Source organism: Mesoplodon densirostris, chromosome 9, assembly GCF_025265405.1.
Source record: "Mesoplodon densirostris isolate mMesDen1 chromosome 9, mMesDen1 primary haplotype, whole genome shotgun sequence".
In the NCBI taxonomy this organism is placed as follows: Eukaryota; Metazoa; Chordata; class Mammalia; order Artiodactyla; family Ziphiidae; genus Mesoplodon; species Mesoplodon densirostris.
The window spans coordinates 18,046,906-18,062,719 of record NC_082669.1 but is presented as its reverse complement, the minus strand read 5'-3'; the positions used below and the strand labels follow the sequence as shown (position 1 = coordinate 18,062,719).

General features: G+C 38.4%; 1 protein-coding gene across 1 annotated transcript in view; it reads left to right on the top strand.

The window, feature by feature from the left end:
• Window positions 1-721: 721 nt before the first annotated feature.
• The window catches only part of NAMPT (nicotinamide phosphoribosyltransferase), a 37,757-nt gene continuing 22,664 nt past the window's right edge, over window positions 722-15,814 (top strand). The window contains exons 1-4 of the mRNA XM_060108556.1: window positions 722-999; window positions 9,547-9,703; window positions 11,667-11,770; window positions 13,858-13,986. Of these exons, the coding sequence (XP_059964539.1) occupies window positions 943-999; window positions 9,547-9,703; window positions 11,667-11,770; window positions 13,858-13,986 (447 nt within the window). The 5' untranslated portion in view covers window positions 722-942. The remainder of the gene's footprint in view (window positions 1,000-9,546; window positions 9,704-11,666; window positions 11,771-13,857; window positions 13,987-15,814) is intronic.

Sequence of the window (15,814 nt, the reverse complement as noted above, 5' to 3'; positions counted from 1 at the left end):
TTCTCGGCAATATTAGATTCAACTAGGTCTTGTCCTCTTATTATCTGTGAGGATTGACTTCAACCCCCGACTTTGGACGCAATCTATTTTCTCGGGTAAAGTCTAAACATCCTCAAAGGATCAAGAGCTCAGCCATAGAGCCGGAGGAAAGCGGAGTCGATGCGTCAGATTAAAGGGGACCCCCAGACCTATTCCTCACCGCAGCTCTTCAGATTTTAAAGCGCGGGTTAGGAGGACCAGGAGGGACACGAGGGATGGAGGCAAAAGGCTCGATCCTTAATCCGAGCCAGAGACAAAGGTGAGTAAGTGCGCGAGGGGGACGGGGAGACGGGCAGAGGGAGGCTCCTTGGCCCCTAGCCGGGTGGCGTGACTTCAAGAGGACTCAGAAAACGGGCCAGGACTGGGTAGGATAGGAAGGTGCCAGCGGGGCGGGCGAACCGGCTAATCGCAGAGGTGGCGAGGCTGGGAACGCCCCCTCCAGGCCCCGCCCCACTGCGCCGGGCAGGGAAACGAAAGCCAAGCCGGCGCCCGGGTCAAAGGCCGGGTCGGCCCCGCAGCCTCAGGCTTCCCGGGATGGGCGTCTCCGAGAAGGGAGCGTGCCTCACGTCCTACCCGCCCCGCCCCCTGCGCGCTGCGCACGCGCGGCCTCGCCCCGCCCCTCGCGTCCCCGCCAGGGCGATGGGGCGGGGGCGGGGAGCCGGGGTGAGGAGGCCGCCGGAGTCCCTAGACTGCGAGCGCGCGCGCCGCCTCCCCCGCCGCGTCACGGCTCCCAGGCCTGCCCTCCTCTGGTCCCTCCTCCCGGCTCCGTTTCCCCCTCCTCTCACCCTCCCTCTCCGACAGAGCGGTGACTTAAGCAACGGAGCGCGGTGAAGCCCATTTTTCTCCTTCCTCGCAGCCGCGCCGGGCAGCCCGCGGCGCGCGGCCCCTACACTCCGGCCCGAGATGAATGCTGCGGCAGAAGCCGAGTTCAACATCCTCCTGGCCACCGACTCGTACAAGGTAGAAGCTCGGGGCGGGGGCAGGTGACGAAGGAAGAGAGGGCGCGTCGGGGACCAGCGCGAGGCTGCGGGGCAGGGGCGGCCGGGCTGGGGTCGTGGCGCGAGGCGGCCCCGAGGGAAGGCGCGGTGGCGGCGGCGGCGGCGATTAGGGGCAGGTGAGGCTGGCGCCGCAGTGGGGAGGAGGCGGATGGAGGAGGGATGGAGGAAGGATGGAGGGATAGACGGCAGGAGGCGGGGCCTGGGGGTGCGTGGTTGTGGGGGGCGCGGCGAGGGGCTGAGGCGGGCCCGGGCTGGTGCCGCGCGCCCGCTGCCCGGGGCTCGGGGCGGCTAAGCTCGGCTCAGCGGGCCGGCGGCCGGGGTGGCTGGGGCGTCACCGGCCGATCTCACGCCTTCCGCAGGAGCACGGCCTTTTGGCCCCGGGCCGGGCTGAGCGAGGGCTCGCCCGAGAGGCGGGTTAGTTAGGTAACGGCCCCTGGGGTTCCACGGTGGAAAGACTGAGCCGGGTTTGAGAAGTGGGGTTTCCCCCGCGGAGCTGAGTCGAGCGCGCTCACCCCTTAGCCGGCAGGTACGCCCCTTCCCGAGGAACGGGTGGGCGAAGTCCTAGTAGGGGTGCCAAAGCAGCCAGCCACGTTCCTGTGCCTGTGTCCCGGCTGCCCCTGGTGGCCCTGCTGGATCCCCCGTCCCACTCCCCTGGGCTCCGTTTCAGACTCCCTTGCTCCTGGTGATCACTCACGCTCCGTACCTCTTGTTGGAAAGGCCGATCTGCCCTTATTCCGTTAGGACCACTGTGAGGTTTTTGTGAAAAGGAAAGTGAAACACGAGGTGTTAAAGGAACTGTAGTTAACCTTGGAGAACTTGTTGAGAGAGAAGCGACACAACATTCTCTTACTATGGCTATTGGACGCTTGCATGTATAGCTGACCCGTTAATTTTATTTGAAACTCATACACATTAGTAAAGGGAAGCATGATTAAAGAGAAATCCGGCAAATATCCTTTCCCCTAGTTTCCAAATTATATGAAATAAACTGGATTATACTTTGCTAACAAGCTTTGTTAGCCAGGACACCTAAAATATGACATGTCAGACTGGAAACTCCACTTTCGCAGAATAATTTTTCGTTTTTACTTGAGCAGCATGGTAGTTTGGAATATAGTGATTAAAGCATAACGTTTTCAGATTTTGGGTTTTGTTGTGGTTTTTGTTGCTTTTTGTTTTTTCTTAAATATTCCAATGAAGTATTTTGGAGAATCCCATTTTACCTAAGTTCTCTGTTGAACTTTCCTTCCCAGCTGGTTTACGATTCTGCTTATGATAATTTAGGTGGGTTATTATTTAAAGTAGTAGAACCAAGTTTCTTTAACAAGTGGTCTTTTAAATGTAATTTTAAAGTGGAAATCTACACAATTGCAAGGATATCATAGTGCTATCAAGGATATTTTTACTTGTGCTCCTCTTGTGGTCTCTTAGTTCAATTATAGTGTTTTGAGTACTTTTAATAGTGATTTTAGAATGGTCTCATGCATAGTTTTCTAGAACTTTATCCTTAACTAAATCTTTAAAATAATTTTCAGACTTTTTAATGTAGTAACTTATTTTATTGAAAATGGGAAATGTAAACGGAGGTTGATTGGTCCAACTTTTAAAAAAACAAAACAGACGTTTAAAGTATATATTCAGGGCTTCCCTGTTGGCACAGTGGTTAAGAATCCGCCTGCCAATGCAGGGGACATGGGTTCGAGCCCTGGTCCGGGAAGATCCCACGTGCAGCGGAGCAACTAATCCCGTGGGCCACAGCGGCTGACGCCCACGTGCCTAGAGCCCGTGCTCTGCAGCAAGAGAAGCCACCGCAATAAGAAGCCCGCGCACCGCAAGGCCCAACACAGCCAAATATAAATAAATACAATAAATAAATTTAAATAAATAAATAGATATTCATTTCTGTAATCTCATACTTTATTATACATAAAGATGAACTAAGGAAATAGGTAAATGGGGTTGTTTCTTCTGTTTTTATCCTGGGCTCTTGTTATAAATGAAAAGGACACTTAAGTGTTAACCATTTATATTTTCAAAATGGTTTAAACATTACAAAGCGGTGTGCAAGCTTCTTTCGTTTGTAGTTCCTCTAGCCGTTATATATAAGGAATGTAAACTGCTTTAACATCAATTTCCTGGGATGAAAGGTAAGAGTGGTTACCTTAAAGTTTTCTAATCTGCTAGCAAGGCATACTTAACTGCACTAGCAGAATTTGCATCTATTTAATAAAGTTTATTCCTGTACATTTTCAAGTCAGACTGGTGTATTTTATCCCCTTTCGAATGTAAAACCTTTTAAGATTATCATCTTCGTAAGATATTTCATTTCCCTCCCTCCCTCCCCCACAAAAAAACCCTCAAGAGGATTCAGTCAGGATGATATGTTTTATGCCAGTGGTTTACAGCAGTACAGTAAAATAAGTAGTGTATTGCACACTCACAATTTAGTCGTTTAAGTTTCATTTTCCTTACACTTTTAGTAGTCCTTGTAGCCTCTTTAGCATTTTCGGCTTTTTATCTTCTTAGATGAAGAGGAGACAGAAATGGTAATCTTGAGTCTAGAAGTAGTGAAATTACACTTTTATTAGGAAATTACATGAGAATGTTACATGCGTATCCTTATCAGTACTTGCATACTGTTGGCCAGTTAAAATAGGGAGCTAACAGCTTTAGATGTATTGGTGGAAGAGAGCAGAATATTGTTGATTTATTTTTTCTAGAACTGAAGCAAGTATAATTGGCTGTCTAGGCACTAGAGAAAGGTGTTTTGCAAGTAGATGGGATAGTGTCCAAGCGCATGACAACATGTGGGAATTTTGTTTTCACTTGTATCCTTTCCAGAGAGATCAGGACAATTTGGGCCAAAGGAGAGGCATTTAAGATACATACTCATTTCTGTAATCTCATACTTTATTATACATATTGATGAACTAAGGAAATAGGTGAATGTGGTTGTTTCTTCTATTTTTATCCTGGGTTCTTGTTACAAATGAAAAGGACACTTAATCTTAAGTGTTAACCATTTATGTTTTCAAAATGGTTTAAAGGAAAATTATCTACTGTGTTACATTTACATTGTGCTAAGCCAGCTAGAGAAAGGTGCGTTTGGGCTGGCCTTAGCCATTGCAGTGCTTAAAAAGCATTTGGAACGTTTTTTTGTAAAAGAGACAGGTCATTTTTTTCACTTATTTCTGGGATAGCCATTGATCAGTTTCTGAATAACCGGATCATTAAAAGATTCATTTCTGTTCCATTGTTCCTTCCTCTCCTATGTAGATAATGTTTGTAACAAACTACAGCAGAGAATCATTTTAACACTTCTGAACATTTTACCTGTTAGCAGATTAAAATGGATGATGTTGTCAATTGAGCCCTAGTTAGAAAAAAATAATGTATAGCACAAGAAAGTAATCCCTAAGCAATTTACAGTTTAAACCACATCACATGTGAGTTATGAAATGTGCTGTCCAGTGTGGGTTGCTTCTCAAAAGGTCATTTAAAAATGGTTATCTAGAACTCAGCACATTTTCATGCATTAATTTAATAAATATTGGAGGCCTACTACATATTATAAAATACGAAAGATGTCCCTTACAATCTAAGATGGGTGAAAGTTGATTTTAGAAAAGTTATAAGAAGCTATATAATTCACGTATCATGATTAAGCACCCAAGTTAGCTTTTTTTAAAAAAGAGCTTGCTTCCTCATTAGTAGCGGAATAACAAATCTTAATTTGGGGCTTTTTGGAGGAAAAGATTTGGGGATAGATGAAAATCTTATGAGCAAGTTAGTCCTGCCTTGGACTTTTAGCTACGCAGTGTCTTCCTCTGAGCTGTTCCTATTTTTCATAGTTGCTTCTCTTTCACCGCTTCTGAACAGGCACTTAAGTATGGTCACAGCAGCAGCCTAAGCCTTGTGAGACACGTGGTCCTGCTGCAGTTTGTATGTCAGAGAGTAGCTGTTCATTCTTAGGATAGAGTTTTTCCAGTAAGTTTTATATTATAAATTATAGGAAAAACCCAGGCAACAGAAATAAAATCATGTATGTAAATCATGAACATACCTCATAGGAAGATTGGATTAGGTCAGTAATGATTGTAGAGTATCTTGCAAAACAAAAATACCAGAAACTGGCATCCTTTTTGTCACTTTATGAAATCTCTCTTAAAGGTGTGGCAAAAAAGGTACAAGTTGCCAGGAACTCTGCCCGATTTAAGGGAAGAGGCAGCATAATGATAATGGCTGGTTTTACAATTTATCCCCTTCACCAAAATAATGTAATCCAAAAACCCTTAAGTTGTATTTTGAAGTTATTATTGCTTCAAAAGCCAAATAGCAATGAATTATTTTCTGGGGCAACAGAAGTCCAGGGCTTGACAAATCTTGAATAATATTGAAAAGAGGAAGGAATCAGTTATGATTTTTGCTGTTTCTGGCACATTACCTTTGAAGAAGCAAAGAGTCTTAGCCAATGTAAGTGCCTCTTACGAGTGCCCTTAGAGATTACATAGGTAACATAGCTTAGTTTGTGACTTTGGGTCTGTTATTCCATGTGCTCTTCCGTACACATGGTGCTGTTAAAATGTCGGCTTGTGATTATTTCTTAGTGATTAACTGTAAAAGGAGGTTAGTAGTAGTTGCCTTTGGTCATGTGATCCCGTTGTGGGAGGAAAGCTCTTGGAAATATATCGCATCACCCTTATGGGAAATCTAGAGAAGCTCAGGAGAAAATTATACTTTGCTTTCACAGAAAGATTCTATGCAACTTAAATATTTCTCATACCTCTCTTGAACTGTTATACAGGGATATCTGGGATTGCAGTTTTTAGAAGCTTATTTTTTCATGAGGTAAATCAACCACATAACTAACTGTGAAACTAAGTTTTATTAGAAGAGCTACATTTTCCTGCGTGCCTCTGTTCTTTACCACACATATATTTATGTGCTGGCAGTACTCCGTTAGTTGCAGGAAGGCTATGCCACTTGAGGAAACATTTTTAGGGGTAATGTTTGCTAGGGATATTATGAGAAATTTGTTTTCTTCTCTTCATCTTATAAGTAATTTTAAATTTATTGTACAACTATTTTCTCTAGTGATGTAAGTCAAAGCAGTGCTGAAAAACAACATGATTTAAGGGCTCCCTTTTAGCAGGTCACTTTAATTTTGAATATTATGAAACTTTTTGTTAGTGTTTACTTAACATATTTAAAACTAAGCTCTTGATTTCCCTACCCAGTCCTCCCATGGCTTTCCCCATCTCAGTAAATGGCACCATTATTCACTCAGTTGCTCAAGCCAAAAATCTAGGAGACATCCTTAATTCCTTCCCCTCTTTATTCCCAAATCTAATCCATCAGCCTACTTCTCCAAAGATACTGAGCCAGTCTCTCACCTAACCTCCTCTTTGGCAGTAGCCTCTTAATGCTCTGTGTCCCCTCTGGTCACCCCGTAATCCATTCTCCATCTCTGCCAAGCTGATCCTTGTCAAATGTGAATCAGATCATATTCACTCCAGCTTAAAGCATGCTAATGGCTTCCCACTGCACTTCAGGTAAAATTCAAGCTCCTTGGTAGCCTGTGAGCCTTACATGATCTTGTCCCTGCATCTCTCTCTCTCTCTGACCTTACCATGTGCCTCCTCCCCATTCTCTAAGCACCAACCACAGTGGTCTTCATTCTCTTCTGTCCCTGAAGTCAAGATATTTCCTATTTCCTCGTCATTTAGATCTTGTTCACATGTTACTATCTCAGAGAAGCCTTCTTGGCCTCCTCTTTAGTCTCCCAGGCCCCTTCTAGTCCATCATTTTCTTTTAATTTTTCATAGCATCCATCTAGCTCAAATTATTTTGTTTATGATCTCTCAGCCCTCCTAGCCCTATGAGAGTAAGGACCAGTCAGTCTATTTTACTTCCCCATCCTCAGCATCTGAAACAGTGCCTGATACACAGTTGGTACAGAGTATATATTTGTAAATGCATGAACTATTTATAAAATAACAATTTATTGATTTGTATTTCTGCTATAACATCTCATTTTCTGGTGAAAGTTCCAAGGGGCTCAGGGTGATAAGTTTAGCAGAAAGTAAAATGAAGAGGACAGTAAACCTAGCAAAACTAGAATTATCTATTGGCCATATTCTTAGAAAGTATTTACTAAGAAGCTCTGTTTAAAAATTTTTCCCATTAAAACAATGTATATATGCCAATATAAATAGATTTGAATAATACTGTTTTCTTCCTCTTTAAACATACTGGGTGTGAGTAGGTGGTTGATAGTAAATTATGTTTCATAGTTAATTGCCAGAGAGTTTGCCTTACGTGACTTAGATTCTTTAGCTAAATTCTGAAACAGTTTTCTTAAGTTTCTCCAAAGAAGATTTTAGAAGTCATACTTCATTTCTAATTAAGCCTAGACAATTTTGTATTTTTAATAACGTTTGTTTTCAGAGAGGCATTCTGAATATTTATGCAAGGGTTTTAAGTACCATAATTAAAGAATTTTGGTAAAGCTTTAAAAGCTTTAAAATTATAAACATATTTAATTATTGTCCTGAACAGGAACTGTATTTGTATGGTGGAAAACTTTTAATATACTTTTAGACCAAGATGGAGTTAAATAGCTTAGGGACAGTTTCCATTCAGCTTTTGACTGCTTGATCTACTCAGAAGATGAAAATAATTCATTTGCCTTCTAATGTTTTTAAATCTGATAGAGGAAAAGTAAACTTATAAAGATGCACCATTAAGTATCTGAACTGTAAAGAAGGTCAAACGTAACTGTTGAGACACAGCTATGAATCTGACTTTATTCAAATTTTACTTCATCGTGGTTGACTTTTCTTCCACCTCACTGCTTATTCCCACTAAGGGAATTGGAGTTATTTAGATTATAAACTGGACATTTTCATTTTTATATACATCTTGGGTACATTTTCAAGTGGTGATATCTTTTTCTAATCAGTTTCTTAAGTAGTTAAAGTAGTAGTCATTTATTACTATGGTATCGTTCATATATATACATGTTTTTGCATTTTAGTGAATCGGCTAGTGGACTTAAGTGCTCTGGATTCTGTGTTAGCTATTTCACTTAGCTACTTCTTAAATCTTAAACTTACACTGCTATCAGTCCCTGGGTTCTGACTTTAAAAAAACTGACATACACTTGTAGGTTTTGATGAGGCTCCTTATACCTTGTAGTGTATAGATATGTGTACCTGAGCGAAACAGAAAGTTCCAGCTCTCTTACCTGACTTAGGCAGTCAAACCACATATTAACATAAAGATTCACCTCCAGGATTACCTATGAGCTGCATCAGGGTGCTATTTTTATAGAGTTGCAGTTTGCTTCTATTAGAAAGGAAACATATTTTAAACACTTGTGACTTTTTTTTTCTCTCTCTGTATTCATTTTAAAATTTTTGTGCAAAGCCACAAAGTTTCTTTAGGTTAAGACCAAGTTTTTCTAGGATTGAGATTGTGCAGCCAAACAAGGAACACATTTGTTTTCCTAAACTTGAGATCAGAGCTAAACAGAAAAAATGGTTTATGTTCACAGTGGTCATCCATGAAACTTGGTCTGCAAAGATTTATTCCACCATTACCCTGGCTCACCACCCTATCCTTAAGCTTTAAGGCATTATTATTCCTCTTCTTTCAAATGGGAAAATACACACTATTCTTCCAGTTATTTTTTATTGGTAAAATGTTGTAACCATATTAAAATATAATAAAATTCAAATTATAATGAACACTTTTTTTTTCTTAAAACAAAAATAGAAAGATTTTCAACAGTGGCTCTTACCCAAATTCATGGAAAAGAAAGTTGTGATAATGCCTCTTTGTATCTTTAATTCATAAGGATTTGATGTTGCATTGGATAGGCATTTATTTCCCAATTCAGAGATAATTTGAGAAAAAGATTACAAAACAGGATATTTTTTCCACTGCTGCTGCTATTGCTTTCATTCAGGTTTTCACAGTGTCGTTATGAAGACTAGAAGGGGTCATTTTCAGTACCTCATTATACAGATGAAGCAGATGAAGCAGGGTCGTGAGAAGTCATTGACTGTTGACTTGTCAAGAGTTCCACACTTAAAGAGTAACAGTACCAAATTCTGCTTTCAGTTCATTCTTTTATATCATGTGTTTGTCCCTCAGGCAGCTGCTCTTCTTTCCCGAATGAAGGCTGTTCCCCAAGAATAAATGAGATCTTTCTTGGTATTTTTTTTCCAAGTGTCCAGCTTAGAGGCCTTGTACTTCCTTAAGTTCAGTCCGTTTGTTTATAAAATTTAATACTCTCCTGCGGTTTTGAATTTAAGATACTGAACTATTAAAAGTATCTTAATAAACATGATACTTACTTTTTATTCCTTATAGCCAGGAGAAGAAGCTGATCAGCAGCAAATAAGTATAGTTTCTCTGGTTTTAAATAATTTCAAGCTCTTTTTATCATAATTTACATTCTATTCTTCCGGTATTTTCTAATTCAGGTATTTTCTCTTTCATATAGGTTACTCACTATAAACAGTACCCACCCAACACAAGCAAAGTTTATTCCTACTTTGAATGCCGTGAAAAGAAGACAGAAAACTCCAAAATAAGGAAGGTGAAATATGAGGAAACAGTATTTTATGGGTTGCAGTACATTCTTAATAAGTACTTAAAAGGTATTGTTTTTCCTAATATGTTTAAAACACTGCTTTTATATACCTCATCATAGTTTTCCTCCTATATTGTTGTATTATTTTAAGTACATTTTTGAGTAGTCTAATTTTGATTTTTTTTTTAATTCATTTTTGGCTGCATCGGGTCTTCATTGCTGCACGCGGGCTTTCTCTAGTTGCGGTGAGCGGGGGCTACTCTTTGTTGCGGTGCGCGGGCTTCTCATTGCGGTGGCTTCTCTTGTTGTGGAGCACGGGCTCTAGGCACACGGGCTTCAGTAGTTGTGGCTCCCGGGCTCTAGAGCGCAGGCTCAGTAGTTGTGGCGCACGGGCTTTGTTGCTCCGCAGCATGTGGGATCTTCCCGGTCCAGGGCTTGAACCCGTGTCCCCTGCCTTGGCAGGCGGGTTCTTAACCACTGCACCACCAGGGAAGCCCTAGTTTGATATTTATTTAATTACCCTAACTATTTTAGGGGTTGTTTTGGAATTTTTAGAAATCTGTTAATTTGAAAGCATTAAATTTTATAATTTGATGTATGTGCTTGGTGTTCTAAATATGACAAAGATTTTCTGAAACTAGTAAGATTGGGAATAAATTTAGAAAAGTGAGTAATTTTCTGAGGCTAATCTGGTTTGTTAATAGACTTTCGTCATTAATTCCAAATAAAGGATTTGTTACTGACCTGGGAACTCATTTTGAATTGTGGTAGCAATTATAATTAGAATATGTTTTGTTAGTCAGTTTTGCCTTAAAGGCCTATTTTTCAAAACTACCTGTAACGGTGGACTTAGTCTCAAATGCATTTTTTTATAAGTTTTTGGGCGCACCCCACGGCATGTGGGATCTTAGTTCCCAGAACAGGGGTCGAACCCTTGTGTCCTGCATTGGAAGGCAGAGTCTTAACCACTGGACCACTGGGGAAGTCCCTCAAATGCATTTTAAAGAAGAAAAAAATCCCTGAAATAATTTCTGTGCTTTCTTATTTGAAAGTCCATTTCTAGTCTTATTTTGTAATGGTATTTGGGGGGGAGAAACAGTTCCCAAGGTTTTTATACATTTTGGAAAATTTCATTTCTAACCTTTTCAAATAAAAGTAATCTCAGAATTGAATACAGAATAACTTGAATTTTATGCAGATAATGACGTTTTTCTATAACCTTGGCAATTTTAAGATCAGATAGTTCAGATATGTTATATTATTGAAAATCTACTTGGATATCCAGAGTACTTCATTGCAAGAAGATTACCCAAGATATTTTAAATGAGTTTACTAGCGATCTTATTTAGAGAAAGTTACCAAAGACTAATGTCACACTTCAATTTTCTACAGCTTAAAAAGTTTATAAAATGTTATTTATTATTAATTACAGCTAAAATATATTGTATTATAGGCCAGCGTTATTCTAAGTGCTTTAATTCAGATGTCTTAACTCATTTCGTCCTCACAAGCGCTCTAAAAGTAGGTACTCTACTATTATCTTTATTTTACAGATAAAGTTAGCAAAAAGTGTACTTGGGGGGCAAAAACTTAGGCATTGTAAAAATTATTGGATTATCAGCCCCAAAGACATCCTTTATGAATAAAGTGAGCAGATTCACCCGGAAAGCCACCTATCAAAATCTTACTCTCAAGTCTGAAGACTGTATAAATTAATAGAGATTTTTTAAAAATCTCCCAAAAGTTAATTTATTACTGTGATTTTAAAAAAATACTATACATGTAATAATCTCTTCTATTGCAAATTTGCTTTTCAAATAAGAAATTAACATTTATGCTTAGAGCGAGTGGTTAGAAGTGCAAATTCCTTTTCTGACTCTGCTGTTGACTCTGGGTGAATCATTTAACCTCAGTTCTAGTTTTTTTAATCCACAGAATGGGCAAAATAGCTAGAGACATTAATCCTATGACAACTCAGCAACTCACAGCATGCCTCTAGAAATGTAAACAGGAGCTGTTTATTTTTTTAGGTAAAGTAGTGACCAAAGAGAAGATCCAGGAAGCCAAAGAGGTGTACAAAGAGCATTTCCAAGACGATGTCTTTAATGAAAAGGGATGGAACTACATTCTCGAGGTAAAAAATGGTTTCATGTTTTGACCTATGTATTTTGGTTTTGCTTTTAGTTCAGAATTTCTTGCCATGGAATTTGAATAGAAGATTAGACTATACAAAACACAGGTATTCAAACCTTGAACAACACAGGTTTGAATTGCATGGGTCCACATACCTGTGGAGTTTTGTCAGTAGTAGATACTGCAGTACTACACAATCTGCAGTTGGTAGAATCCACAGATGCAGAATCACAGATACAGAGGAACCACAGTTACAGAGGGCTGACCGTAAGGTATACATGGAGTTTTGACTGTGCAGAGGAGGGTGGGTGCCTCTAACACACGCATTGTACTAGGGTCAACTGTAATTATAACTCTTTTCTGTCTGTGACCCTATAAATTTAATGGCTATTTAGACAGTCTTGTGAAAAGTTAATGGTAATGTTTAATTTTTTTTTTCCTGGTAACACATCATTAGTATCTAAAATCTATAGCATATCTAAGTAATTTTGAAAATTTAAGCCTATTTTCTGGACTGTACATTATCTAAGAAAATAGATGCTGTGAGTCTGTCACTGTGCAATACTTCTAGGACATTTCCCTTACTGAATAGTTAGAAGAATGGTTTGGTGCAAATCTATGAAGTTAATTTTCATTCTTTATTGTACTGTAATATTCCTACCTAACATGTTTGGATTCCTTGCTTAAACTTTTGGGCATCCAAAGACATGGGAATTGAGTCGTAAGTGTTGAATGTCCCCTGGTGGTTTTCTCTGTTACAAAGATAGGTTGGGAATGGGATCTATTGGCATCTTGCTATGTTAAGTGTTCATTATCTTTAAAATGAATGTCTTTTTCATTGTAGACTATCAAACACAAAGTAATTAGAAATACTTTAACTTTCCTGCCTGTATCGTAATATTGAATTTTACTGTTTGGTAATTATTGGTCTTTGAAGAAGTTGAGTAAGCACGCTGCTAGTTTTCCCATATCTAGAGTAAGGTCAGTAAAATATGTTGGCTAACATATTTTGGTTATGTTGGCTAACTCATTTGGTTGGCACTTAACCCATTTGGTTTGTTGTGAGGATTATAGTTACAGGTAAGTTAAGTGCTATGCTTAGTAATAGAATTCTCAGTGGTCAGGGTGGTAAACCTTTTTATTTTATATTCAGAGAATCTTAGGGATTCATAGATTCCCTAGAGATAATCTTGTGTAACCCCTTTTACAAGCATGGAGTCTGAGACCTTGAGATTCTAAATGACTTGCCCACAGTTTACTACCTGCTTTTGCATCCAAGCTAGGATTTTAAGGCATTATTCTTTCTGCTCTGACATGATTTTTTTGTTTTATCTAGTTACCTTGTCCCAAATCACATAAATAAACCTTACTAGCCAAAAGTTAGCCACAGCTTTTAACTTTAAAAGGGGGGAGGCGTAATTAAATATCTAGTAACATACCATATAGCCACTATATCCTCAGCCTAATTTGGGAGAGAATTGTCGCACTTGGATATCGACTGCCAAAGCTCTAGAAAGTATACTTATGATTGGTCTCTCTACTACCAAAATGGTATCAGGTCTACTACCAGGATAGAGAAAACCTATTTAAGATTCTTCTACTGGCAAGGAGTGCTCTCTTTTTCTTTTTTGTTTGTTCATTTTGTTGTGCTCTCTAATAGCAGTCCATTATTTTATCTTTCAGTCTTTAGCCTTTCTTTTATGAAAATGACCTACTTAGAAGAAAGATAGTGCTCTTAGAATATGTTGGAATAAACTCTTGTCTTTTTTTGGAAAGAATAGGAAAAACAACTTTTTTGTTTTGAAATCAGTTTGAAATTCTCTTCAAGTGACAAATTTGCTTAGCAGAAGTACTTTTACAGCATAAAATTTAAAAATTAATGCTAGTACTAAACTGTTAATCATTTTAGCTAATTTTATTTCAGGAGGATAAGGATATTCTGACCAGATTACTAGCAATATAATAAGATCTACAATTGCAATTTCTATGACAGTAAGTTTAGCTTCTGTAAAATACAAAGAACCTTATTTAAACAGGTAATGGCATACCACCTGTTGAATTAATAATTTCATTATTGTCTCTTACCAGAAATATGATGGGCATCTTCCAATAGAAGTAAAAGCTGTTCCTGAGGGCTCTGTCATTCCCAGAGGAAATGTTCTCTTCACAGTGGAAAACACAGATCCAGAGTGTTACTGGCTTACAAATTGGATTGAGGTGAATTGTTTTGTTTTGCTTTGCTTTTCACTTTTACTTAACATTAATTGTAGATGTAAAAACCATTCAACTGGGATTCTAGTTTTAAAAATGCTACCAATAAAGTTATGTAACCTCCTACAATTTACTAAACCTTTCCAGGCCTCAATTTCCTCACCTATAAAATGACAGTTGGACTAAATAATCTTTAAGTTTCCTTCCAGTATAATCTAGTCTTCTAAGATTTTAAAATCAAATTGTAAAGAATTATTACTGTTAAAGCTCAGTTGGCCTCCATCTTATTTGTTGCAATCCTAAATATATACCATCATAGAGAAAGATTACAAAAACAGCACAGGTGTATTTTTAGTAACTTAAGACATTTTATGGCTGTTCTGTTCCAGTTAGGCTAAAAGAATTTTGTTCAACTTCTTAGTAGCTGTTTTCTTTATTCTTATCTAATCAGTTTAGGGCCTAGACTCTACCACCTGGTATTTCTCATTTAAATATATTCAAGATTCACTGATGGTTTTAATTTCTAATCTCAAAAGGAGAGTACATTATAGGCTGTGAGTTTATATTACAAGGCTTTGTTTGTTTTCCTGGTATCTATACTTAAGCAGTCATGTTTTCACAGCCTCATCGCTTTGATATTAATAATCTAATTCGATTATCAATAGCTTAGATTTTTATCTATAAGAGAAAATATCCTAGGAAGTGACCATAGAATAATGTCACCCCACTATCTGAGAGGTGTTTACTTAGTGCTTGATACTCTGTCTTATTAATGTATTGGTTAAACTAATATGTTGTTCTGTTATAAAAAAAGTACATTTGAGGTTCATTTATAAAGACTGGAAAAAGTTTAGAAAAAGTAAGAGGTCAGGAATATTTTTGAAATACATTTTTGCTAAGTCGACAGGAAATTCAAAACTTTCTTTTTAGACTCTGGGTGGGCAATCAATTAATAATAGCCTAACAGGCTCTGAAACTGAACAATTAACTAAAGTAAAGATTTAAAATAGTTTACTGCTATGTCTTAAAACTTTGAATTAACTCATGAACTCAGAGTAAAAAGGAAACATATTATTAACAGTTCTCATGCTATTTTACTGGCAGATATTTTATTTTGAGGGGAAGGCATTATAAAACGAGTAGAAGAGTTCTGAACTGCATCACCTAGTGTATCCTCTCGGTTCAGTGCCAAAAGATCCCAAACAGATAAATCTTATTTTGAAAATCACCTGTGAATCACCTTTCTTCACTTTTTTTTCTTTTTAGTTTTCTGATTGAGGATTTAGTCAATAAGTACTCTTCCCCTGTGTTGAACTGGAGTTTCATAAAGCAGATGTTCAGCAGAGAACTAGTTCCAAGTCTGCCTTGCTTTTCATGTATGTTTTTCTTTATCCTCTTAAGAAAGTGAAAAACACTAGCCTTAAAAAAAATTTTTTTTTAACTACCTGTTTTAATCATCGTTATTTTGGTGTATTTCACTAAAAAAAACTGTAAAGTAAAAAAGTTTATATATGGCCATCTTAGCAGTAGTTTCTTAGCAAATATAAAAATATTTTTAGTTTAAAAATTATTAAACATAAAATCCAATATGAGACTGTTAGATTTTGAAGAAAACAGAATTCCCTGTTTTCATTTGCTTATTGAGTTTACGTCCTATTCTAATGTATATTATTTAAATAATTTCATTCCTTGGTAGGTATTTTTATCTAAGGCACAAAAATATATGTTCTGAAACAAGCCCTTTGTGATAGATCCTATGTTTTATAAAAAACTGTGTAATCTAAATACCAAGTCTCCAGAAGCCGCTTTCTCAGAGTCACTTTTCCTCTTTCAT